The 25,260-nt window shown below is 43.3% G+C and overlaps 2 protein-coding genes and 1 long non-coding RNA gene across 23 annotated transcripts in view; 1 reads left to right on the forward strand and 2 right to left on the reverse strand.

Annotated features, from left to right (window-relative positions):
* ST3GAL6 (ST3 beta-galactoside alpha-2,3-sialyltransferase 6) overlaps positions 1 to 25,260 on the forward strand; it is a 148,821-nt gene that overhangs the window by 58,299 nt on the left and 65,262 nt on the right. For 6 of the 21 annotated variants that reach the window (XM_070071958.2, XM_070071956.2, XM_070071964.2 and 3 more), the window contains exon 1: positions 24,515 to 24,654. The exons of 2 other annotated variants lie outside the window; for them this stretch is intronic. Coding sequence is in view for 1 of the 19 variants with exons in the window: in XM_051859402.3 (XP_051715362.1) it covers positions 25,018 to 25,138 (121 nt within the window). In the remaining 18 variants the exon portion in view is untranslated. Of the gene's footprint in view, positions 1 to 24,379; positions 24,655 to 24,698; positions 25,168 to 25,260 lie in introns of those variants that run through there. 13 more of the 21 variants (XM_089331531.1, XM_070071953.2, XM_070071965.2 and 10 more) reach the window with 10 other exon arrangements.
* Positions 1,931 to 24,884, reverse strand: LOC149126971 (uncharacterized). Its single transcript, XR_016233060.1, has 3 exons — positions 24,753 to 24,884; positions 7,960 to 8,059; positions 1,931 to 3,620 (listed from the first exon to the last, which is right to left on the reverse strand). It is a non-coding gene; the product is annotated as an uncharacterized LOC149126971 (long non-coding RNA).
* On the reverse strand, positions 16,774 to 25,137 carry LOC149126972 (uncharacterized). Its single transcript, XM_089331543.1, has 2 exons — positions 24,294 to 25,137; positions 16,774 to 19,720 (listed from the first exon to the last, which is right to left on the reverse strand). The coding sequence occupies exon 1, from the start codon at positions 24,745 to 24,747 to the stop codon at positions 24,313 to 24,315; it is 435 nt and encodes a 144-aa protein (XP_089187669.1). The 5' UTR covers positions 24,748 to 25,137; the 3' UTR covers positions 16,774 to 19,720; positions 24,294 to 24,312.

Consider the following 25,260-nt stretch of genomic DNA (forward strand, 5'->3'; position numbering starts at 1 on the left):
GGCAAAAGGGAAAAAAAAATAGTTGTTGATGGGAGGTTCATTAAAAAACCAACTTTAATATACTTAAAAAGTACAAAAAATAGGAAATAATTTCATTTTGGCTCTGAAAATTTTAGATCCGGGAACTCCTTCAGCCTTAGTCAAATTTGGATGTTTGGCCACCCTAACTAGTGACTAATGATGGCTTCATGCTTTATATTTCCTGGGAGAATAAGTTCTTGGTTTACTTCAGAAAGGTAATGTAACCAATGTTACAGGTAAGACCTCAGTGAAATCTGCCCTCAGGGGTATCCACAGAGATACTGCCCTTACTATAGTTGAAAAACACAGATAATATAATTTACATACTCACCAGTGCCTTCAGGGACTTAGATACTAGAATCTGATTTCTTTCTAGTACTGGCAAGAGAAGACGGGAAAATATCCTCAGAAAAAGATAATGTGAAAGATGAGTGGAGGGAACGGAGGAGCATCGGGAGGAGGAGAAAGAAGGAAGGTGAGGAGTGAAATTGTGTGTGTGTGTGTGTGTGTGTGTCTGTAAATAAAAGAGAAGGTCTTGACATAAGCAAAAGTTTTCAACTGGATATGATTCTATCCTTCAGGGACATTTGGCAGTATCTGGAGATATTTTTGGGGTTGTCACAATTGGGAGGGGAACACTGCTGTCATTCAGTGAGCAGAGGGCAAGGATGCAGCTAAAGCTGCCACAGTGCACAGGACAGCCCTCTACAACAATGAATTTCTTAATCCAAGGAGTCTGTGGTCCCGGGTTGAGGATTTTGACCTTACGGAATGCACCATTAATGATGGACTAACACACATCAGAGAAGTGAACAGGAGGCAGGTAGGAGATGCAGCCTTCCTGTTAGTCCATAATTCTCACCATATATAGAGTGGCACTGAAAAGCCTGGTGATGTTCAAGTATCTAAAATGTAGTGCTAACACATAAATAGAATGCTAACGGAACACAAGCAAAAGGCAGGAAACAGGTGTATCTTTTATTCAACTGTCCAGATCTTGGATAAAACACTTTATATAGAAAGTAACCATACTTTTCTCCAAGGTTTTCTAATATTAGAACAAAAGGAAGTGTCCTACTTCACCAAGAATCTATATAAGACACTTTCAAGTTGGAATTGAATTGGCAATTAGGGAAGATGAAGTTCACCTTATAAATAATAGAGTGCTCGATTCATGCACTAAACAAGCATAATAGAAGAGGACTGGAAAAAAGTTCATGGAAAATAGAATTAAAAGGTAAGTTGAGTTTGGTGTGAAAACATTTGGAATCTATTTTATAACATACATTTTTTTTTTATCTTTTATTTAATGAATATAAATTTCCAAAGTACGACTCATGGGTTACAATGGCTTCCCCCCCCATACCGTCCCTCCCACCCACAACCCTCCCCTTTCCCACTCCCTCTCCCCTTCCATTCACATCAAGATTCATTTTCGATTATCTTAATATACAGAAGATCAGCTTAGTATACCTTAAGTAAGTATTTCAACAGTATAACATACATTTTTATAAATTTTGAACACCCTACAAGTACATGAATTTCACTATTTTTGTATCACAATAAATTTATCTTTTATTTCCATTTTTTCATCTTTCTGAAGTACCCTCATATATATTCTGTGCCATGCTCATTACTATCCTCTCCAAACTCAGAATCTTAGCCCACATGTTGCCCTCTCTGCTTCTTTAATGTCTCTGCATAAACCATTCAGACGAGAGAGATGCTTCCATCCTGTGCTAGGCATAGTTTATATCATTTAACTTTATTTATAGCATTGTTATGGTAACTTCTCCCTGAGTATAAATCATACTCTTGCCCATTTATGTCAAACACTTTTTAAGGGACAAAATCTATGTAGCCGCAGCCTTTAGTTCTTTAATTCAACCATAAAGTGGCATTGTTCTTATTTTATTTGTTTGTTTATTAATGTACTTAATAATGCTTGAGATGTGGAGAGGCAGACAAGCTTCCCACTGACTGGTTCATTCCCCAGATGCTTGTAACGGCCAGGGCTTAGCCACAACCAAGAGCTGGAAATGCAATCTAGCTCTCCCACAAGGGTGACAAGAACCCAATTTCTTGAGCTATCACCACTGTCTCTCAGGGTCTGCTTTGGCAGGAAGCTGGAGTTAGGAGCCAAAGCCAAGTACTGAACCCAAGCACTCAATGTGGGACATTGGCATTTTAGTTGCTAGGCTAAACACCTGCCCTCCTATTTGTTTTTTGATGAGACACATAAACAGTTCTCCCAAATATACTTTCAAAATGTTAGTCTTTCTAAGGAATATGAAAATTCCCTGGGGTCCAGTCTAATGGAAGACTAGTACATTATGATTTTAATATTTTAATATTATAAATTAAAGCAAAATTCAAAAATTTTTGCACATTTATTAACTCATAAAATAAAGTAAACCCTTTACATGTTAATATATGCACCGTCATGACAAATAACTATTCTTTCCAAAACAAACCAAAAAAGTATGAGGACAATGACATTGTTTTACATTTTCACAACTCTCTTTAATGCCTAGCTTAATAGTCAGATGGATTCTCATATCTGCCTTGCATTCAATCTACTGCCATATATTGATTTGGTTAAGATGTATGAAGAAATCTCAGCCTCACACAGATGAGAAACTGAAAGGGATATTTTAATATTCTTGTCAGACAATTGAAGACATTCTTCTCTGATGCTGTACCAAAACTTGATTTGGCTTAAAGAGCACTTCCAAAGTCAAAACTGAAAAAGCAGAATTCATATCTGCTAGTGATCACATTTGGGGATCCTTTTGGCCTTCATACTTTAATAACCCCTCTCATACATGCTCAAACTCACGCAAAGCTAGGTACACACGCCCCCATGTTGTAAGTGAAAAAAAATAAGCCTCAGAGAAATAATGTCTCCAGGTTTGTCAAGGACATACTGTAAGTAAGTTTTTCTTATTGCTTCTCAGCCTTTTGGCTAAGACTCAGTGTAAGTAAGTTTTAAATCCAGAATACTCAAAAAAAAAAAAAAAAAACCAGCGTAAAACTGTTCCCTTACTATCGACACAGTAACTATTAGAAAGTATGTGATTATATCATACATATGCTATCAACTTCATTTTACATATGAGCAAACTAGGATTTTAAACTAGCTAAATGAGTTTCCTAAGATTATATGGCTGGCTGAGGGCTCAATCTGAGAACTTTTGACTTTAAAATTCTACCACCCCTGAAATATGCAATACAACATCCATAAGAAAAAGCGAATAAAATTCCTTTGCTCTTCAAATTTGGAATGAAGTGGCTAATAAATATCTAGGAAGAATTTTCATTTTCTTCAGGTTAAGATATAAATAGGGGCGCCGGATTCTGTCCCGGTTGCCCCTCTTCCAGGCCAGCTCTCTGCTGTGGCCAGGGAGTGCAGTGGAGGATGGCCCAGGTGCTTGGGCCCTGCACCCCATGGGAGACCAGGAAAAGCACCTGGCTCCTGGCTCCTGCCATCGGATCAGTGCGGTGCGCCGGCCGCAGCGCGCCGGCCGTGGCGGCCATTGGAGGGTGAACCAACGGCAAAGGAAGACCTTTCTCTCTGTCTCTCTCACTGTCCACTCTGCCTGTCAAAAAAAAAAAAAAAAAGATATAAATAAATTGCATTTTTTGGTAATTGTTTTTATCCAAAATCATTTGATTAAAAAAATCGTGTCTTAATAAACATGTAATTGCACACAGAAATTGGCACATTAATCCTTAATTTTTTTATTTAAAGGATTTATTACTGGCAAAAAAAAATTCTGCCCCTCTCTAGTATTTTGTGGGGAGCAACTCGGACTAGACTGAGTTACTGGAATTAAGACTTATTCTATGCATCTGCTCTCCCCCAGTATGGCGCTGGGAGAGAAGAAAACAGCTTCTACACAGCTGCCTCCAGTTCAGCCAATAAACTGTAGGACTTGCTCCTGATTGGAGGAGAGCAGCGTGCTCGGCGTGTGGGCAGCCGAGTTGGGATTGGTGGAAGAGGACTATATAGGAGGAGAGAGACGGCATGCACCAGGAACATCTAAGAGGGAACATCTAAGGGAACACCTGTGCAGCCCCCGAGAGAGCCGGCCGGCGGTGTGCCACTCCCCTGCGGAAGTGGGGAATGTGGCAGGGGGAACCGCCCTTCCACGGAGGTGGAAGGGACAGTAGCCAACCCGGGAAGAACCAGCAGCAAACCTGGGGAGGGCCGAGCAGACGAAAGAACAGCGCAGGGTCCTGTGTCGTTCCTCCACCAAGAGGGGGAGCGACATAATGGTGCTGTGACTCAGATAGGAAACCTAGGACGGATAGGAAACTTAGGAGGGAAGAAACGGGAAGAAGTGGGAAAATACCGGAGAGAGAGACGAGCAAACAGCCTAGGGAAAAGCCGGACGAAAAAGGTGCCGGAAGAAGCTATTGAAAGCCTAGGCATAGACTCAGATACGGACTACGGGGGGAAGCTGGGAGAAATCTCTAAGGTCGAAAGCGAAAGTGAAAGCTAGAACAAACAGACTCGGATGCGGACTGTGGGGAGAGGCCAGGAGAAATGAGGGAGGAGTATTGTTGGAGGAAAGCTTGGGGAAACATACCGGGTAGAGAAAAATGTTAGGGAAATTGAAGCCGCGGGGGGCAGGCCAAGGCGGAGACGAAAGCCACTTTGGGATTCTCAAGTTAGCCCGGGAATAGGGGGCGAAAAGGTAAAACCAGAAGCAGAAACGTAAGCCCAGTTGGGATCCGTCTGATTAGCCCGGGGAGCAGAGGACGGGAAGCCAAATTGTGGGGCGGAAACGTGAGCTAGGTTGAATTCGCCAGGCTAGCCCGGGGAACTTAGATTGAATGCTAGTGGCGGAGACGTAAGCTACGCTGTGTGACTCGCGGAGGCTGCCATGCGCAGAGAGAGCGTGCAGGGCACAAGTAGATAGGGAACGCTGGGCTAGTGCGAGACCACGGAGTGTGCACGCAAAGCCGAGCCGCGCAGATGAGAGAGGCGCGGGCTGAAGCGGCTCAGCCGGGAAGCCGCCGAGAAGCAGCCTCGGGGCGGGCGCCGGGAAGCCGCGGGGATAAGAGAAACAGAAGTTTAGAAGTAAAATGAGAGAAATAGGAATGTTGGCAGACAGAAGTAAAATGGGAGAAATAGGAATGCCCGGAGATAGAGAAATAGAAAGGCCTCCCCACAATACTGCAATGAGAAGGCTTGGATTCGGTCTGCCTGATTAGTGAGGCGATAAGCACCTGCGGGCGGCTAGCAGCTTATGCGCCGCAGGTCACCGAAGACAGGCACGTTATCAACACCAATAAGTCACCCCACAACATGGCAATGAGAGAGCTTGGATTCGGTCTGCCTGATTAGGGTGATAAGCACCAGCAGGCAGCTCGACCAGAGTATGAGCTGCAGGTCACCGAAGATAGGCACGAATCAACACCAATAGGCCTCCCCACAATATGGCAATGAGAAGGCTTGGATTCGGTCTGCCTGATTAGTAAGGCGGTAAGCACCAGCAGGCGGCTCGACCAGAGTATGAGCCGCAGGTCACCGAAGACAGGCACGCATCAGCACCTAAAAACCTCCTCACAACATGGCCAAGAGAGGACCCGGATTCGGTTTGCCTGATTGATAGGACTTGTAAGAACCTGTGGCAACTCTAGCAAGTAGAGCAGAGTGTGTGCCGCGGGACACCGAAGACAGGCGCGTATCAACGCCAAAAAATAAAAAGAAAGGGGGATCTGTGGGGAGCAACTCGGACTAGACTGAGTTACTGGAATTAAGACTTATTCTATGCATCTGCTCTCCCAAAATATGGCGCTGGGAGAGAAGAAAACAGCTTCTACACAGCTGCCTCCAGTTCAGCCAATAAACTGTAGGACTTGCTCCTGATTGGAGGAGAGCAGCGTGCTCAGCGTGTGGGCAGCCGAGTTGGGATTGGTGGAAGAGGACTATATAGGAGGAGAGAGACGGCATGCACCAGGAACATCTAAGAGGGAACATCTAAGGGAACACCTGTGCAGCCCCCGAGAGAGCCGGCCGGCGGTGTGCCACTCCCCTGCGGAAGTGGGGAATGTGGCAGGGGGAACCGCCCTTCCATGGAGGTGGAAGGGACAGTAGCCAACCCGGGAAGAACCAGCAGCAAACCCGGGGAGGGCCGAGCAGACGAAAGAACAGTGCAGGGTCCTGTGTCATTCCTCCACGAAGAGGGGGAGCAACAGTATTTCTTTGTTAATGAATCAAAATACACAAGAAGAGATGCATATATGTTCTAAACCCAGATATTTGCAGTTTGCTTTCATTGGTAAAGTCAACATTTCCCTTAATACTACCTGACCATAATCTGGGTCCATTGCACTTTCTTAACGTTATATTCTCTTCAGAAAGAAGCCTCTTAGTTTAATGGAAACTGTGAAGCCCTGGATCCAAGCTTTGGTCTTAGATGTAGGATCTAAGAAAATTGTTTATATTTCAGCTTCTGTTCTGAAAGTTTTGAAAGAGTGACAGATGATATATTGAAAATGCATAACATCCCTATCATAGTTTGTGACATACAATAGGTGCTCAATGGAACAGGTGACTAGTATGACTTAGTTTGTTTCTGTGGCCCCTAATGATTGTAACTTAAAAAAAAGGTTATATGTGTGTACCTACTTAGAAGGGGCAATTACACAGTGAACCATCACCTGGTCAATACAACAGATTCTTTAGAAAATTTCCCAGCCCAAACTTTCCACCAGGATCATTTCAGTAATCAATGCCAACATTTAATATTACCTTAACTCTTTGTCCCTTATTTCAATGATAGGTGTATAGCATAAAGGTGCTTTTTCCTTCTTATTCAGACATGGTTGCCACTTTTTTTTACTGCAGTTATTCTGTACATGTACAAAGGAATCAAACAGCAAAATATAGAGAATATTGTATTTTCAGCATCAGCAATTAAGCAATGATTAAATGCTGAAACTTAAATTTTCCCATAACTAAAAAAGCATATGGTAACAGACTTTATAGATATCTGCAAAAACAGAGAGGTGGAAGAACCAAGAGATACTCTGATTACAAAGGTTCACTTATTAATAAACCAAAGAACCATCTGGACCTCCAGCATGTGAGATGATCAGATAACTGGTCACAGGGTAATTTTTGAGGCCAAAGGAATGACCATTTACTATAGGCAACCAATTCAGAGAAGACTGCTGGGTTTGTAAAGACATGAGTGAAGGTATCTTGCTTCAGGACTAGTACACAACCCAGCAGGAACCTGGGTCTGGCTGATCCCATATCCTATTATTCTTTTACTCTTGCCTGTCACTGTCATGAGGGCGGGATATAGCCTGTGAAGGGCTCCTTATACTTTATTCTGCCTCCAACTGCAGCCCATTCTTATTCCTCAATATTAGGAATTTGCTACTCTGCCAGAACTGTGGAAGAAAGGTAGGACTTAGAGAATCAGCACAAAAGGGAATTTTATATACTCGCAGATACCTGGAGATTAAAGAGTAGACTGTTTCTGGCCCATGTACAAATAGCATTGGCCCTGGTAAATCATTTTCTGAAAACAACACTTTAGGTGCAGATCCAAATTGATAAAATGTTGGCATATGAGTAGTTAAGATGGGATGAATAATTTTATAGTTAAGGACTGGAATTGGGAGCAATGCCACTGTTTTCCTCATTCCTTGGAGCTTGTCAGATCAGTTTGAAGGGGATAAGCTTGTCAGTTGCTGGCAACAATTTTCAAGCTGTGCAGATTATAGAAGGTGTTTCAGTCAATCCATTCTTTCCCAGTCCCGACTCCCCTCCGTGAAGCTCTGTCCAACTTCCTTGAGCTTTTCCCTTCTTTTTTATTTTAATCTTTGAAATTTTTTCATTAGCACCTAATGCTTGTTCACCTTTATGGATACAGTGTAGTATTTCAACTGATCACTTCAGACAACAGGCATCCTCACCTCCTTACCCCTTCTCCATGTTCAGAACCTGCTGGCTCCTCTCCTTCATTTCTTCATACAGTATGTAATATGTTATTGTGATCTACAGTCAGCCATGGCACTGTGGAAAATTAGAACCTATTACTTTTGTCTGTGTTTTGACACCTGTTACCCAATCTCTCCCTAAACCCCTCCCCACCATCCTTCCCAGCCTCTAGCAATCACTATTCTAACTTTAGATTGACCTTTTTAAAGCTTCCACATCTAAGCTGAAGCATGCAATATTTATCTAAACATGATGATTCTCTTTCCATTTTGCCAGGGACTAGACTTCGGTCTAGGGAGGGAAAGTCTTTAAACAATTTGCTGTGAAAAGGAGGAAGTTGAAAACAAAACAGAACAAAAAATAATAACCAGAAACAACAAGCAGGCAAAACCAGCTGCTTCCTACAAGTGTTTGATCACTTCTCAGCTGTTCCCTGTCCTAGTCTCCCTCTGCTTACCCTGACAGCTGTACCCTTGCCAGTATACTTCCCCCTGTGCAACAAGATTCTGAACTATGTATGTTAACTCTGGACAAATGCTCATTTCTTTACTCAGTTATGATCAAAGCTATCCTTTCCCTATAACAGCAAAATAGATAACACTCTCAATACCAGGGTACTTCAGAAAGTTTGTGTAACACTGTGATTATGAAAAAAAAACTACACATGGCTTTCAAAATGTTTTTACACCAAAAAAACCATATTTTTAATTCCACTTTCCATGGACATTGTGAAATATGCTTGCACTTCTTCCTTTAATCCTCATAGTTACCAAACAAGGAAGATTGTATTGTTATCCTCATTTTCAGTTGAGAAAAGTGAGACCTAAGTCCTGTGTCCTGGTCATCATTCTGACTTCAAGGCTGTTCTTTAGAGGACCATAAACTGTCTTCATGTCAGCAGGTGCATTGTTGAAAACTTGGACGCTCAGGCAGCTGACTCAGAGATCCTGATGGAGTAGTGCAGTGTGGATCCCAGGATTCTGTTTTTAACAGACATCTCTGGTAAAGCAAGGGTTTAAACCTTTGTGGTACTAGTCTACATTTTTATATATTCTGCCTTACACAGCGCTTAACAATTCTCAGTTCTGATTAATCACTTCCACAGGGTCTCAGAGTTCTCTCATGGCTACTATAGCAGGAGCCACACTGTGTTAAAATGAGCTGTTTTTATGTCTGTCTCCCTGACTAGTTGGGGAGCTGTGTGGTGTTTTCAGCATCCTGTTTCTTTTTGGCTTCCTCTTCCTGAATTGCTCTTTCTACTGTACTTTAAATAGCTGGGTTCTCATTACTTGGGCTTCCACTTTTAAGTTCCCCCTCAAAGAAATTTTCTGATGATCTAATTAAGAAGCCTACCAGTCATTCTCTCTTTATTTCACCTAGTGTAAATGACAGGGCGTAGCACACTGAATGTTCAGTTCCAACTGGATGATCCAAGGCAGATTCAGTACATTCTGAGCACACCAGAAACACAGGGACATCAAACATCTTTTGAAGAAGTTGACAAATGATTATCAGTGGAGGAAAAAATAAAAAAGAAAAAATAGGATTTGCTAATTTCCCTCCATTTATATTTTAGACCAGTATTTGTATTTTATTAAAGATTTATTTGAAAGGCAGAGAGAGAGAGATAGGGAGGGGGGGAGGGGGAGAGAGAGAGAGAGAATCTTCCCTTTGTTGATTTACTCCCCAAATGGCCCCAGTAGCCAGTGCTGGGCCAGAATGAAGCAAAGGAGCCAAAAACTCCATCCAGGACTCCCACATTTTACACTGCCTTCCTAGGTACATTAGCTGGAAGCTGGATGAGAAGTAGGTTAACTGATAGTTGAACCAGCACTCTGATATGGGATGCCAGAGTTGCAAGAAGTAGCTTAACCTATTGCACCACAACGCTAGCCTGTAGACCAGAATTATTTTTATATAGAAATTATATATTGGGTATGGGCTTCATAACATTCTGGGGCTTTGAATCTCCAAAGGTGTTCATCTGGCACGCTGCACAGAATTTGTTTATCAATTATCTTTTTTCCTGAAACATTTTGAAAGAATATTGGGTGGTTATTTTGATGTAGTCACAAGAAGAGGAGAAAGAATTTTTAACTGAGTTTTGTCTTCCTAAATGTCAAAATTTTTCTAGGTATGTTAGTTTAATAATAAAATGAGCATTAAATAAAAACCAAAGAATACATCCTGTCTGTACAAAAAGCTCTAGATCATTAAAGAATATACTCCTCTGAGGTGCCATTGGGACAAACCCTTCCCCATGCTTGAAGTCTGCACTTCATTTTCCTCATCTGTGAAACTCGGAGACTAAAGTAGACCTGGACCTGTAAGCCCTAGACTACCAAACATTAAACAGTTCCTGAGTTGTCCAAAGACACCTGTGAGCTTGAGAATCCAAAGGGCTGTGATCCCGACTCTTTTGGCGAAAGCTTTTCTTCCCCTGATTAAAGTGACTTACCATTCTATCTCAGAAAAAATTGCCTGGCATAATTTATGCTTCTCAAAGCCCTACTTGTTATTCTACATGGGCTTGAGTTTGTCTTGTTTCAGGTTGAGACTTTGATTTCTTGTATTATTAATATAAATTTAAAAGGTATGAGCATGCATTGATATCCTTAACTAGATTCTCAACACCTGCAGTAGTCTAATTTTGTTGCTTCCACTCTTGTTTCATTGTAACCCTTTCTGCTCCTAGACCCCAGGATAATGCTGTCAAAACATGTCATATTACATCACTCTTTGCTTAAAATCCTTTGGTTATTTCTTTTCCCACTTACAATAAAATCCAAACTCTTTTTCCATTGGTTCACTCCCCAAATGGCCACAAAGGCTGGTGCTGTGCTGATCCGAAGCCAGGAGCCAGGTGCTCCCTCCTGGTCTCCCATGCAGGTGCAGGGGCCCAAGCACTTGGGCCATCCTCCACTGCACTCCCAGGCCACAGCAGAGAGCTGGACTGGAAGAGGAGCAACCAGGACTAGAACCCAATGCCCATATGGGATGCCAGCGCCACAGGCAGAGGATTAACCAAGTGAGCCACGGCACCGGCCCCAAAATCCAAACTCTTAACACATATCTTCAGGGGCCTGTGTAATGCATGACTGAACTCCTACCTCCTGTTTGATTTCCTCACCTACTATTCTCTCTTGTAACCTAGACTGATCTGCTGGTTTTCCCTCATCTATCAAGCTCATTTCCATCTGGAGTGTTGGCCTGTGCCATTCCATCTGCCTGGTTCACTCACAGAGTTGAGTTTATGTTTTAAAGTGTACCCTGGATTCTTTTAATCAGCTATGGTAAGACACTCAGACATGGAATGACTGCCGTGAAAGAAATTGTCACACTTTGAGATCCCTAGAAAGAGGAGGCATGCTATGAAAGTCTGGTGGTTTATGAGGGAAGAAATGGGCAAGGCAGGTGAGCAGGCTTAGGATGGGCTAGTTTGACAAAGACCAGCAGCTGGGGGACATAGGAGCTGTCTGACATTGTATGGCACCTGGGCTTGGGGTGATCAGGACAGGAGAATATTGGGCTGGAGTGAGTGTCAGAGGAAGGTAGGGATACAAGAACAAGCCCTGGGTGGGTTCCTTTGAATATGAAAAGCATGCTCCCTCCCTCTCCCAGAGTTAGCCAGCCCAGGGAAGGGCAGTCACTCCCCAGGCAGCCAGGCCCCAGGCCCCAGAGGACCAGCTATGCATTACACAGAGTTGATACAACTGAGTCAAGTAAACTCCATAGATTACTGGGACACAACTTCAGACTTCTGGAAATCATCACCTTCTGACTTGACAAGGACGTGGGAGAATTAAGAGCATCTCTTCTTTTTCCATGGTCTCAGAAAGCATAATGAAAGTTTCTCTTCATGTTCTTCCCTAGACTTGGGAACGAAACATCCCATTTTCTTGCTCCCTTTGGTGTTTTGTTTGTTTGTTTGTTTGTTTGTTTTTTGACAGGCAGAGTGGACAGTGAGAGAGAGAGAGACAGAGAGAAAGGTCTTCCATTGCCGTTGGTTCACCCTCCAACAGCTGCGGCGGCCAGCGCACCGCGCTGATCCGAAACCAGGAGCCAGGTACTTATCCTGATCTCCCATGGGGTGCAGGGCCCATGTGCTTGGGCCACCCTCCACTGCACTCCCTGGCCACAGCAGAGAGCTGGCCTGGAAAAGGGGCAACCAGGACAGAATCTGGCGCCCCAACCAGGACTAGAACCCAGTGTGCCGGCGCCACAGGCAGAGGATTAGCTTATTGAGCCACGGTGCCAGAATCCTTGTAGCTGTGTTGTCCTTTACCAATGTCCTCAAGAGACTCAGGTTCTGTACATTCTTTAAGGAGAAAATCATGTCACTGTTATCTCTGATAATCTATCTCTGAACAACTTGAGCTGGGCTGGCAAGCTATTTGAACTCATCCTCATTCAAAACAAACATGAGGCAGAGGGGCCAGGAACAAAAGTGCAGAAGTGAATAGCTTATGAAAACTGTGAACTAATCTCTCTCTGCAGCTTCCATTAATTTGTGTTTGCCCTGGATATGTTTTCCTATCTGTTGCTTGAATGGTTACAATAGCAAGAAAGCCAGTTAATCCATATATACTGGAAGTTTAGGGCAATACTTAGAAAATTTGGGATCATAAAATCTTAGAGTTGTAGGAATTCTAGGAATTACAGAATTGGGTACCTACGTAAGAACTGATTATGAAAGGTAGTTATACAGTTACTCTAGGCAACTTACTCTATTACAAGCCCACTTGTGAAATTAATCATAATGCAATAAGTATACATCCCTGTTATGCTATGATTCATACAAAAAATTGAGGATGCAATTTTTGTTTTCTCCAAGAGAAGAAAATGAACCAAAAAATTTGCCCAGTCTCCCACCTGAGTATCAGGTCAGTAATTTTCATTACTAGTGAGTTCTCCAAGTCAAGGTTTGGTAAGAGCTCTGAGTCCATGGACATTTTCTGATGAGAGCCTCAGTTGTCAAAGCTGTATATGCAAGATACTTTTGGGGTTGGAAGAAAGAAAGAAGTATGACTGACTTTCACAACAAATGAACCTAAATACCTTACATAGTAATACACTGCGTCCAGTTTGGATTATTTATCAGGATCTGGATGCTTTCTTTCCTCTTGTCCTGTCTTCCCTAGACCCTGCTTGTCCTCAGAAGGGTCCCTGACTAATTCAAGACAGATGCCACGTCTCCAGGCCTCATGTCCTTGCACAGTGATGCCTCACAGCCAGCAGTCAGGGAACGACAGCACCTACCTTCCTCACTTATTCTTTGAAGACATAGGGAAAATTTCTCCAAAGGCTTTTCTTTACCTCAGTAGCAAAAATCATGCTGCATGCCCCTTCCCAACCTAATCAATGACAAAGACAAAGGTTACCCTGGCTGGGAGGCAGTAGTGATAGCTCAAGTAGCTGAGTTCCTGCCACCCACATGGGAGACTTGGCTGAGTTTCAGTTTCCTGGCTCCTACTGATTTGGACGGTGGAAGAAGGGGCCATGGGCCAAGGAATGCAGGTGGCATCCTGAGGCTGGAGAAGGCAAGGAAACGAGACTGTTGCCTGGGGATGCCAGGGGACACAGACTCCAGAGCTATAGAAAAATAAGTCTGTATTCTTTTAGACCACTAAGTTTGTGATATTTTGTTACAGTAGAAGGAGGAGAACCATATCATAGATATTTTTTAACCTGTTATTATGTTTGTATTAATAACTCAGTCTGTCCATGGCATTGTTTGGATATCAGGTGTTTTGAGTTTTCAGCTGCAGGGAGAGTAATCTGAAAATACAGATTCTCTCCATATTCAATTTGGTTTCCTTCCTTGCTTCGCTCCTTCCTTCCTTCTCTTTCCTTCCTTCCTTCCTTCTTTTGTTTCTTCATTTCTTTCTTTCTCTTTTTCTTTCATAAACATTTATTTATTCATTTGAAAGTCAGAGTTATAGAAAGAGATCTTCCATTCGCTAATTCACTCCCCAAATGGCTGCAGGTGCATTAGCAAGGAGCTGGATCATTAGGGGAGTAGCCAGTGCTCATATGGGATGCCCGTGTCACAGGCAGTGGCGTAACCTACTACACCACAACACTGGTCCCTTGGTTTACTTCTTTAAAGCCTCTTTGGTGGTATCTGTCCTTTGCTGTTGTCACCACCATACTAACCCCTGTTGCTTACCCCTATTGATGTACCCTTAAAGAAGTTTGCCTCCCAGATTAGGGTGGTAGCTTTAAGGCCCATTTATAAGAAATAACATTCTGCTCCACACTCGGGACTACCTGATCATGAAATCTAACATGACAATACTTGTTATAGATGTGGTCACAGTTTTTTTATTCTAAATTTCTAAAATATCTGTCTATAGAAGAGAAAAAGTTGGTATAAGTCAAGTGCTATAAAGCATCTCAATGTCAAAATATCTTGAGTTCTGACTACCATTGATTGTAGGTGGTTTCAGGCTTCAAGTTAATCAATTATTACATTGATGATATGGAATATTGATTATATTTACCTTTGCCTAGCTATTGATAATTTTTATTTTATAGATGCCCTTGCTTTGTCCTGTGAAACAGAGCTATTATCTGTCTCATAGTACTGTAAAAAATATTTTAAATTAGTATATTTAATCCCTCAAACCATTATTTTTAAACTGTGACCCCTTCATCATCAGCAGTTTCTGGAGGCCTGTTAAATGTAAAAATTCTCAACCCACATGCTAATCCTACAGATTTAGAAGCCCTGGAGCAAGACCCAGTAATCTGTGTTAGATTATGTAAGAATATATTTAAACTTGCTGAATGTAAGGATTGAATCTCAAGTCACTGGAGCTTCAGTAATTGCTATTGTAGTAGTTTAGATGCCAGCACTAAATGTGCTGTGCCTATTCTGATTTTACTAAAATTAAAAAATATAAACATGCAAAACACAAAGCAGCAGTAACAGCAATGACAATTCCACTTTGAGCTGTATAGGGTGATCTGAGTCAGATCACCTGCTAAGGCCCTAAAGACCTTTTTGGAAAAGTCACTTCACATCTTGGTAGTTTAGAATACTTAGGTAGAACTTTTCTTCTGACAAATTCTGAGATGCATGCTTTATTTTAAGCAAACCTAAGACAACTCTAGTAAAGAAAAGTCCTTAAGAAGTGACCCTAGGAAGTTGTTGCCTCTTGTTTCTGTCACATTCTGTTTAATACTTACAGTGCCAAAAGTCATATTTATTTTTCCTCTCCACCCCCAAGTTCCTGTGTTGAAATCCTAACTTCTAGGGTGATGGTATTAGGAGGTGGGGCCTTTGGGTGGTGATTAGGTCATGCGACAGAGCTCCTATGAATGAGATTAGTGCCTTTATAAAAGAAGCCCCAGAGGATGCCTTGCCCTTTCTGCCATGTGAGGACACAGATGTCTTACATGAGGAAGCAAGCCCTCAGCAGACACTATGCCAACTTGACAGCACCTTATTCTTGAACTTGTCACCTCCAGAACTGTGAAAATAAATGTTTGTTGCCCCCCCCCTTACTGTAAGGCTTTATTTATAGGTTGTCAATTTTATTTACTTTATGGACTTATATTCTTAGAAATACCATATTGCCTTGATTATTGCAGTTTTTTTTTTTAAAAATATGTATCTATTGATTTGAAAGGCAGAGGAACAGAGAGAGAGAGAGAGAGAGAGAGAAGGAAAGAGAGACTTTCTATCCACTGGTTAACTACCCAATGGCCTCAACAGCCAGATCTTGGCCAGGCTAATGCCAGGAGCCAAGAAATCCTTGCAAGTCTCCTAAATGGGTGGCAGAGGCCCAAGCACTTGGGCCATCATTCACTGCTTTCTCAGGTGCATTAGCAAAAAACTGAATTGGAAATGGAGCAGCTGGGACTTGGACCAGCACTCCAGTATGGTACGATGGCAGCCCAAGTGGTGGTTTAATCCATTGTACTACAATGCTGGTCTCTAAATGTTTGTGACTTATAATTAGTCAGTTTATGGTATTTTGTTGTAGCAGCCCAAATGGACTGTGTACTCGTCTGTAAGCATAATCAAGGAAGGAACCTGCCTGATCACTGCTGTACTCTCTGAACCTAGCCCAGTGTATGATGTAAACAGAATCTCAGTATTCTGAGATAGGTATGAATGCCTATTAATCACCTGTCACTTCCCAAGACAGAAACCTACTATCTAGAATTCTGTATGCTGGATGCCTACAATTGCACTGTGCAGGATATATAGTAGGTTCTCATTAATAAATGATTGGATTCATGACATCCATACCAAATTCCATTCCCCACTATTCAGTTTATATTCAGCTGTCCTATATAATTTTGCTGGAAATAAGTAGATGCGGGCTGATGCCAAAGGAATTTCTGTTGCACTAAGACATTGATTACAGAAATATTTGAGGTTGAGATTGTGCAAGCTACTGCTGTAGAAATGAAGAAAAGTCAGTTGGCAAAAAGTAGAAAATCATTTCAGACATTAACATAAATTTGAACCAGAATCTGTTTTATGATGTGTAAACTAAAGTATGCACTTTAAAATGATAACTAATCATATTAAATACTTATATATGAAAACATTAGAATATGATGACAAGTGTATGTTTCCAAGAACAACATAACGGTAATTTTATATTAAACCTGTCACTTCATGTTTGCCTTACTATTACTTTTCTAAATGTATCTATGATGAAGTAAGCCATAGTCATCTCCAATCGTGTACATCATGATGGACTTCATGAAAGAATCTCAACCCTTGGCTCTCTAACTGGAAATACGGAGAAATGAATCTCCAGACATTTTAGTTTCTTTTTTTTATCTGGTTTTAGGAGATAGGGATGGGGTAGATGATAATAGAAGATTGAAAAGTCATCCCCTACAAGAACAAACTTGTTTAAATATGTTTGATCATTAAGCAAAGTTAAACTCCTTTATTGCTGCTTTTATCTGACCCTGTAATATGACTGGGCTGAAAGACTGGAGTTTGGATTTGTTGACTTTCTTGTAAAGTACTTGACATACAGTGGGTGTTGACGAATACATGTTGAACTGAATGCACAACAAGCAGTCTGAGGCACAAGAATGAGACTTAAGGTAGAACTAGAAAAAGAAGACGCCCAAGTCCTTCTATGGAGGTAGGTGAGTGAAGCTCTGAGACATCTCACATTTAAAATAAATGTGGACTGGGAGCAGCAAGGGTGCTAGCTGTGAGGGACATGCACATTTTCCTCAAGGGATTTACAAATGGAACTATGAATCATCCTGGGGTTAAGTGAAATTTAAGGGCAATTTCCAAATATTTATTATTGCCACTGTATTGCTTTCCAACAGGTGGATTAGAATTTTATCTGTCTGGGATATTCTCAGTGGCAGGATCCTTGGCTCTAAGGAGCCCAGGAAGAATCAAAGTATTATATTTGGTGGTCTGTAGTCAATGAAAACCTTTAGCAGCAATAGAAACCTTTGTAGATCTTCAATATGACTCAGATGAAATGCATTAGTTTGTAATGTGATAAGTGCAGAGGCATCCAGTTAAATCCTGCCTACTCTCATTTCTTTGACCCCAATTGTATATGCTTTTTTTTAGTCCCTTGGAAAGAATTCAGAAGATACTATACTTTCTGGGATAATAATAAAATGATGAGGAAGGTCAAAGTTATCAGTACTTAACTACTTTTGGAGCACTGCAGATAGATGTTTGGATGATCAGTATATCAAAATAGGGCTAACACATTTGTCACAATTAACAGTCATTGCTACTAATGTTCAGGATTTGGAAAAATTGCTGCCATGCGGCAATTTGAGTACAAAAAGAAAAACAAGTTTACGAGAAGATACAAAATAAACAAAAAAAATGCAGTGAAATAGACTAGTACTTTAAATCACTGGGAAACAATTGTTAGTTTATTCCTTCATTTTATTTCTACTTTAGATGTTCACAAGTGGTCTTGTCAGATTAGGCTGCTGTAACCAAGTGCCATAAACTGGGTGGCTTATAAACAACAGATGTTTGCTGCTGTGAGATCAGGGCACCCCTGTGCTTAGGCTCTAGAGAGGGTCCTCTTCCATGACACTGATGTCTATCTTCTTGTATCATCACATGGTGAAAGGAGGGTGAGAGACCTCTTTGGGTCCCTTATATTAGGGCACTGTTCCTATTCACGAGGGTTCCACTCTCAAGAGCTACCACCCAAAGACTCCTATTCCTAAGACCACCCTACAGGGGTCAGGTGTGCACACCATCTGGATTTTGGAGGGGACACACTCCATCTGGTGCTAGTGGTTCCTTGACTTTTTATTACAAACACTGGTTCCCATGTATTCAAAATGCACTGCAGGGTAATAAACTTCCCAGAAAGCAGCAGAAATGAAGAACTCAAGTTACCAGATTTGCATACTTCTAAGGAGGCAGCTAAGCATGTTTTCTCTGAAGCGAGTCTGGTGCCATTGCAGTTACTTCCTCTGCTACTGTAGTAGAAATGGGATCTATCCAAAATGAATTCAGATGCCAAAGAGTCTACTAGGAAGAGTTATAACAAGGGCGGGGCTGGGGGAGAGGAAGGTGCAGGGCCAGTCCTGAATAAAGGTTTCATTAATTTACGGAACTGGAACAATGGGAACTGGAAATGACTGCAATTCAATTTCAGTTGACAGCTGGACACCCATTCACAAAAAGCTAATTAAGGCTTTGTGGGGTTCCCACTCAATTTGCTATTGTAAATGTTTCCTGAAATGTCATACTCCAGAATAATAGTCATTAATGTTTCTCATATCATTCATCTCTTGAATAGAAAGGCCCAATGTCATAGGTAAGAAAAGAGGGTTTTAGAGCTTAATCTGGATATAAGTACCAGTTTTGATTTATGAACTCCAAATCCTCAGACAAATTATGTAACATCTCTTAGTCTTCAATTCCTCATCTGAAAAATGGGAACAATGGCAGCAGCAGAGTTGAAGTGTGTAACGACCAGTATCCTTTACATAAAATCACCTGGCAACTGGCAGGAATGCAGTACACATGTGCTCACATTTGAGTATGTCCAGAAACCCCTGCCTGGCCCATCTTTCCCTGCTTGTCCTCTGTTTGCCTGCAGGTGGAATGGGAGAAAACTGGGAGGGGTTCCCAGATATGCACAGGGAGTGGTTCCTGGTGGAATCTTCAGCATCAAATTTGTGTCCCATCAATGACTCTCAGCTTGACAAGGCACCCTCTTAAATTCTTATGGTGTGTGAAGTTCCCTGGAAGTTTGGGGGTAAATGAATTCCTTTACTTCTGAGGTTGAGGATGATCGATATTCCAAACTTCATCACTATCATTATTCTGTTGATAATAGTGCACACCTTTTTGGTTATGACCTCCAAGAAAAACAACCTAACCTCTCTCCCCAACAAATAAAGCTCAATTTGATAAATCTCTAAGCAACTGTATATACAAAATTCTACAGTATAAGATGTTTTGGCGGGCGCCGCAGCTCAATAGGCTAATCCTCCGCCTGCGGCGCTGGTACCCCAGGTTCCAGTCCCGGTTGGGGTGCCGGATTCTGTCCCAGTAGCTCCTCTTCCAGTCCAGCTCTCTGCTGTGGCCTGGGAGTGCAGTGGAGGATGGCCCAGGTCCTTGGGCTCTGCATCTGCATGGGAGGCCAGGAGGAAGCACCTGGCTCCTGGCTTCGGATCAGCTCAGTGCGCCGGCCGCAACGCAAAAAAAGGAAAAAAGGAAGACCTTTCTCTCTCTCTCTCTCTGTCTAACTCTGCCTGTCAAAAAAAAAAAAAAAAAAAAAAAGATGTTTTGAAAATTCTGGTGTTTCCCAGTTACAAAGTCAATAGGTACTTATTGTGGAAATCAAACATTCAGAAGTGGTTTTATAAACATTCACAGAAAGAGAAATAGCCTAAGTTCAGCTCTGTAATCCACCTGAGTTAGACAAAAGTGAAAGCTAAAATTGTGAAGCATAATTGGTGATCCCATTAAGCATCCAGAGTTGTCCATACTACTTTGACAGGATGGTCGGTGTCAGATCTGGAGTAAAAATGAGGGATACATGAGAAGGCTGGTATACCTCTCTCCTCTCCTGGCACCAGGGCCATCAACTGGTGCAATAATCCAGTCTTCCAATCCTCCCCTAATGACATGCTCTGACCAAGCTGTTCCCAGATGCAGCCATTTTGTAGACCATCCCCACACAACTCCAGCAAGTTCCCATCATCTCCAAGTCTGCAGTGAGCCATTCAGCACCTTGTTCCTGTGCTGACCAGGGTAGCCTAAGAGATCTAAGGTGCTTTTTCCTCCCCCTCTTTAGGTTGCTAATTGGCTTGAGGCCAAATTGTCTTCCAAGGAAGAAATTTAAGAATCCATAATTAGGGTGTTGAAATTCAAACTCAAACAACCTTGTGAACTTGATAGCAATCTCCATGTTGCTCTGTAAGAAGGAAATACTGCTTTACACTTTCATGTGGTCTTCTGACAACCTATAACAAAACTGGTCTCATTAGTCTTTTTGTTTTTTGCCAATCTTATGTCTCATTATTATTTCATTTTTCTTCATTGGTATCAATATAGAAGAAAATGAAATATCTGCACATGCTTGTGAACTATTTGTATTCCTTCTGTGAATTTCTTGTCTATGGCCTGTGTCCTATTTTAAAATGAGCTACTTTTCTTACTGATCCATAGAAATTCCTTTTTTTCCCCCAGACTTATTTACTTATTTGAAAGGCAGAGTTACAGAGAGAGAGGGGGAGAGGCAGAGACAGAGGTCTTCTGTCCAGTGGTTCACTCTCCAAATGGCTGCAACAGCCAGGGCTGGGTCAGGTGGAAGCTAGGAGCCAGGAGCTTCATCTGGGTTTCCCAAGTGAGTACAGGGTCCCCAGCTCTTGGGCCATCTTCTGCTGCTTTCCCAAGCCATTAGTAGGGAGCTGGATTGGAAATGGGGCAGCCTGGATTCACACTGGCACCCATATGGGGGTGTCAGCACTGCAGGTGGCAGCATAACCAATGCCTGCCCCCATAGAAATTCTTTGTATGTTTTAGATATTCTCCCTTCTTTATAATACATTAAAATTGTTTTCTAGCAGTCTTAATTATGGCCTCCACTACACAGGTTTTCCACATATTTCTATGCTTGGGAAGGGCTTAGCACCAGTCCTATCTTGGTTTCCCCTCCAGGCCATGGAAGGAGAGAAAACACAGTACAGTTTTTGAGACTGAGCTACTAAGACCACTCCTCCTTGATAGCACTGGTGGAAAATAGGGACACCATCATTTATGAAGCTGCAAATAAAATTTCTTATAGCCTTGAAATCATTGTATGCAACCGCAATATTGGGAAACTCATAATAATAGTTACATGTATAAAAATATCTGGCTGAGACCCAGCTCTGAAGTACAGATGTTTGAGAAGAAGGATTTTGCTAGAAAATGCTAAACTGCTTCTTGCTAAGGTAATAACTTTTTGACACTTAGTGTCATGGCTCTAAGTCAAGATTTAGACTACTTAGGCACTATGGCTTATTTTTGAAATGCATATATTCTTCAAACAATTGTACACAGGTCATAAGACCATAAGGCAAGGCTGGCAGGATCCTCACCCTGAGTTGTATGAAGGCTATATGCAGAAAGGATTACCTCAGTCTATTTAAAAATTTTTTTAAAGATAGATTTATTTATTTATTTGAAAGGCAGAGTTATAGAGAGGCAGAAGCAGAGAGAGAGAGAGAAGTCTTCCATTCACTGGTTCACTTCCCAAATGGCTGCAACAGCTGGAGCTGTGCCGATCTGAAGCCAGGAGCCAGGAGTTTCTTCTGGGTCTCTCATGTGGGTGCAGGGCCGCAAGGACTTGGACTAACTTCCACTGCTTTCCCAGGCCATGGCAAAGAGCTGGATCAGAAGTGGAGCTACTGGGACTAGAACTGACACCTATATGGGATGCTGACATTGCAGCCGGCAGCTTTACCCGCTAAGCCATGACGCTGGCCCCTTTGCCTCAGTCTTAAACCAGATACTGTTTAAAACTGAAAAACTCAAGTCTTGAGAAACATTACAAAAAGAAAACAAAACCTTTTTGTTATTAACTTTTAAGAGGATAGTGGAAGAAAGTGATGTCTTATCTCTTTATGGGTATCCCTAGTGCTGGTGTTTACCTGCTCTGATCTGATCTCATTTTTGTGCTGCTATCATGCCTTAGGAGCAGAGTCTCACCATTGCTCCTCCCAGGCAAGGCTGTACTTAGGACAAGACCTGAGGGTTTGGCAGCCAGACCCTACATTGCATGGGAGGAAGAATACTTTTCTTTGGCCTTTTTCTAGACTGTGAACCTACAGGTGCTGACTGGTACCCCATGGTCAGGCAGGGAACCTGGCTCCCACCTGTCACTGGGCTCACAGCAGCTGCATTCCATGTAATATTTTATTTCAAAGAGATTACACCATCCACGTAGGAAAACAAGCCTAGTAAGCAGCTCCAGTGCCATATGCATGCACACTACCTAAATGCTATGACCTCAGGGATCTCCAAAAGGGCTTGTATGTTCCAGGATCCCATTCCTCCTTCATGGCGCCTCCTTTTCCATCTTTTTACAATAAATCATTCTGCTAAAAGGTTGAGCTAAACATATATGCTCTGTGAAAACATTTTCCCCAAAGGGCCAGCATTGTGATATAGTGAGTTAAGAGCTGCCTGTAGCACCAACATCCCATGTGAGTGCCAGTTTGCGTCCTGGCTGCTCCAAAACTTCCAATCCAGTTCCCTGCTGATGTGCCTGGGAAAGCACAGAAGATGGTCCAAATCTCTGGACCACTGCACCCACTTGGTAACCTGATGGAGGCCCTGGCTCCTGGCTTCAGGCTGGCCCAGTGCTGGCCATTGCAGCCTTTTGGGGAGTGACCCAGCTGATGGAATCAATCTCTCTCTCTCTCTCTCTCTCTCTCTATCTATCTATCTATCTTTTCCTCTCTCTTTTCTCTGTAACTCTGTCTTTCAAATATATTACTTAATTTAAAAAAATTTTTTCTCCAAAACATTGACCAAAGCAGTAACCCAGAGAGGCTAAAAACCTACAATTCCATCATCCTACTAAATCCTTATCTTCTACAGGAATTAAAAATATTTTCATTATAGCAATTATATGTCTGTATATCCTCAATTAAAAAAATATTAACATTACACAGATCAAAAGCTCTAAGGATAGTTACATACTGGTGACATCCTGAAAAGAAAACTGATTTTGGTTCTACTACTGTCATTTAATCACAGATTCAGCATGGGCAGTATGGCCTGGGGCACTCTGTCTTCATTTCTGCCAGGAGGTAATTCTGGCTTGCAGGGTTAGGGAGGGGAGCAGGGCAGCTGACTCACGGTGGGCACTGACTGGAAATGTTCTTAGTATTATTTGTAAGGTCTATATTTTACTTCCTGAATGGATGGTTTTTGTGGTAAGCACTGTGCCAATTAATTCTTTACAATATTATACATTAGCCCTTCTAACAATCCCTTGAAATGCACTTTACAGCTGACAAAGCGGAAGTGCAATGAGGGTTACACAGTAGAAGGGACAGCATTGGAGCTAGGCTGGGGTGAGCAGTTGCCTTTCTTGGCCTCAGTTAAATAGGAAGCCCAAGTGTGGTGGAGAACAGCTGATGGCCCTCACTTCACACAGACTCAAAAAGTCTAGACAGGCCAAAGGGTAGAAGGCAATACCGATGCGAGTTTGAAGATCATGGAGAAGGAGGACAACCAGAAACTCAGACGAAACCAAAAGGACAAAGCAGCCCTTCAGGAAAACTAGCCAGAAGGGCAAATTCCCTAACTTTCTATCCCGGCCCCGGGCTCTCAGGAGCCACGCTGAAAATGACAAAAATCTGTGTGGGTTACCGGCAAAGCAAGTTGCAGAAAGAACAAAGGACATGAATACTTGGAATCCTTTTTTTTTTTTTTTTAACAGCGAAATTGGGGGAAATAACAAGTGCGACCTCCTAGGTCTGCTCCTATAATTAAGAGGAAAGCAGGCAGGCCACGGCAGAGCCAGGGCTTTGTTCCAGTGTGGGACACCTGGCCGGCTCCGAACCACACACAAACGGGGCTCTTTTCTCTGGGGCGGTGGATCGCATGGGACCCTGCGGTTCGGCGCCCGAATGCTGCCGCTAGGAACTGAATGTCGGTAGACATGCAGCATATGACAAACACGGACATTTTAAAACTATTCGGATGTATACATATCTCAGGACATTATCGACACAGACTTTTCCCTAGGGAGAACCTCTCTAACGAGGAAAAAAAAATTCCACCTTGGTCCTTCTCCCTAAAATAACATCGAAAGACAAAAAAACTTACACATTTGTCCTTGAAAGGTTCAGCCTGCGAATTGGGAGCTCTCTGAACACACCCCTCCTTCTGCTCCGGACCAAACCTCCAGCCGCGCCCCGAGCCGCCAGCAGTCCCCGCGGCCACCAGTCTGCCCCTCGCCCCCGCCAGCGCTGCGAGGCCGAGGAGGACCGGGCCGCCCCCACGTTCGCTCCTGCAGTTTTCCAAACAACCCCGGGCGGGATGGGAGTGTCTTCTTGGCTGTGGAAATCGATCCTCCTACCTTGTCCCGAAGCCACCCGCAGCCTTGCCCCGGCCCTCCCCTCGCCTTGATTTTCCTATCCCAGACGCCCAGCGAGGGCGCGCAGCTGGAGTCCGCCCCGCCCGAAAGGTAAGCTTCCCCGCAACGCACCCCCCTCCCCAGCCCTGCGATCCCGCATCGCTGTCCCGGGAGACAGAGGAGCCCGGCAGCCTCTCCGCGCATTGCACCTTCCTTCGCGGACTCAGGGGCGGCCGCAGCCACCGCGCATCTGGCGCCAGCTGCTGCGCAGGAGGAGCTCCGGGGGGCGCTCCGCGCAGTTGCGGGGTATCCAGACTCTGGCGCGGCAGAAGGCACGCGGGGCTCGTGGACGCCTTGGACTCCACACGGCGCCGTGCCCTCCTCCTCCAATCCGCAGCCAAGTCCCCGGGGGGAAGGACTCACGCCCACGCTACCTCCCTCTTGTTTCTGCTGGCCGAGGGCTTCGGCGGCTCGATGCGGCAGGCGCCGCGGAGGCAGCAGTCGGCTGGAGCGAGCGGCGCGGGCGGCCGGAGAGCAGCGGGCCGGGCCAGGAGCCCAGCGCGCCTGGGCGGTCGTCACGCCTGGGCCTCGGCGGGTAACTCTCCCCGGCTCGCTGGGCTGCGGGTGTGCATGGCTTGGGCGAGGGAGGCTGGGGGAGAGGGGGACCGCCTGCAGACCAGGGTCAAGGCTCCTGGAGACCGCGCTGCCCGTAACTCC

The sequence above is a fragment of the Oryctolagus cuniculus genome, chromosome 4 (assembly GCF_051225735.1).
Source record: "Oryctolagus cuniculus isolate XC-2025 breed Fujian yellow rabbit chromosome 4, ASM5122573v1, whole genome shotgun sequence".
NCBI classification, from domain to species: Eukaryota; Metazoa; Chordata; class Mammalia; order Lagomorpha; family Leporidae; genus Oryctolagus; species Oryctolagus cuniculus.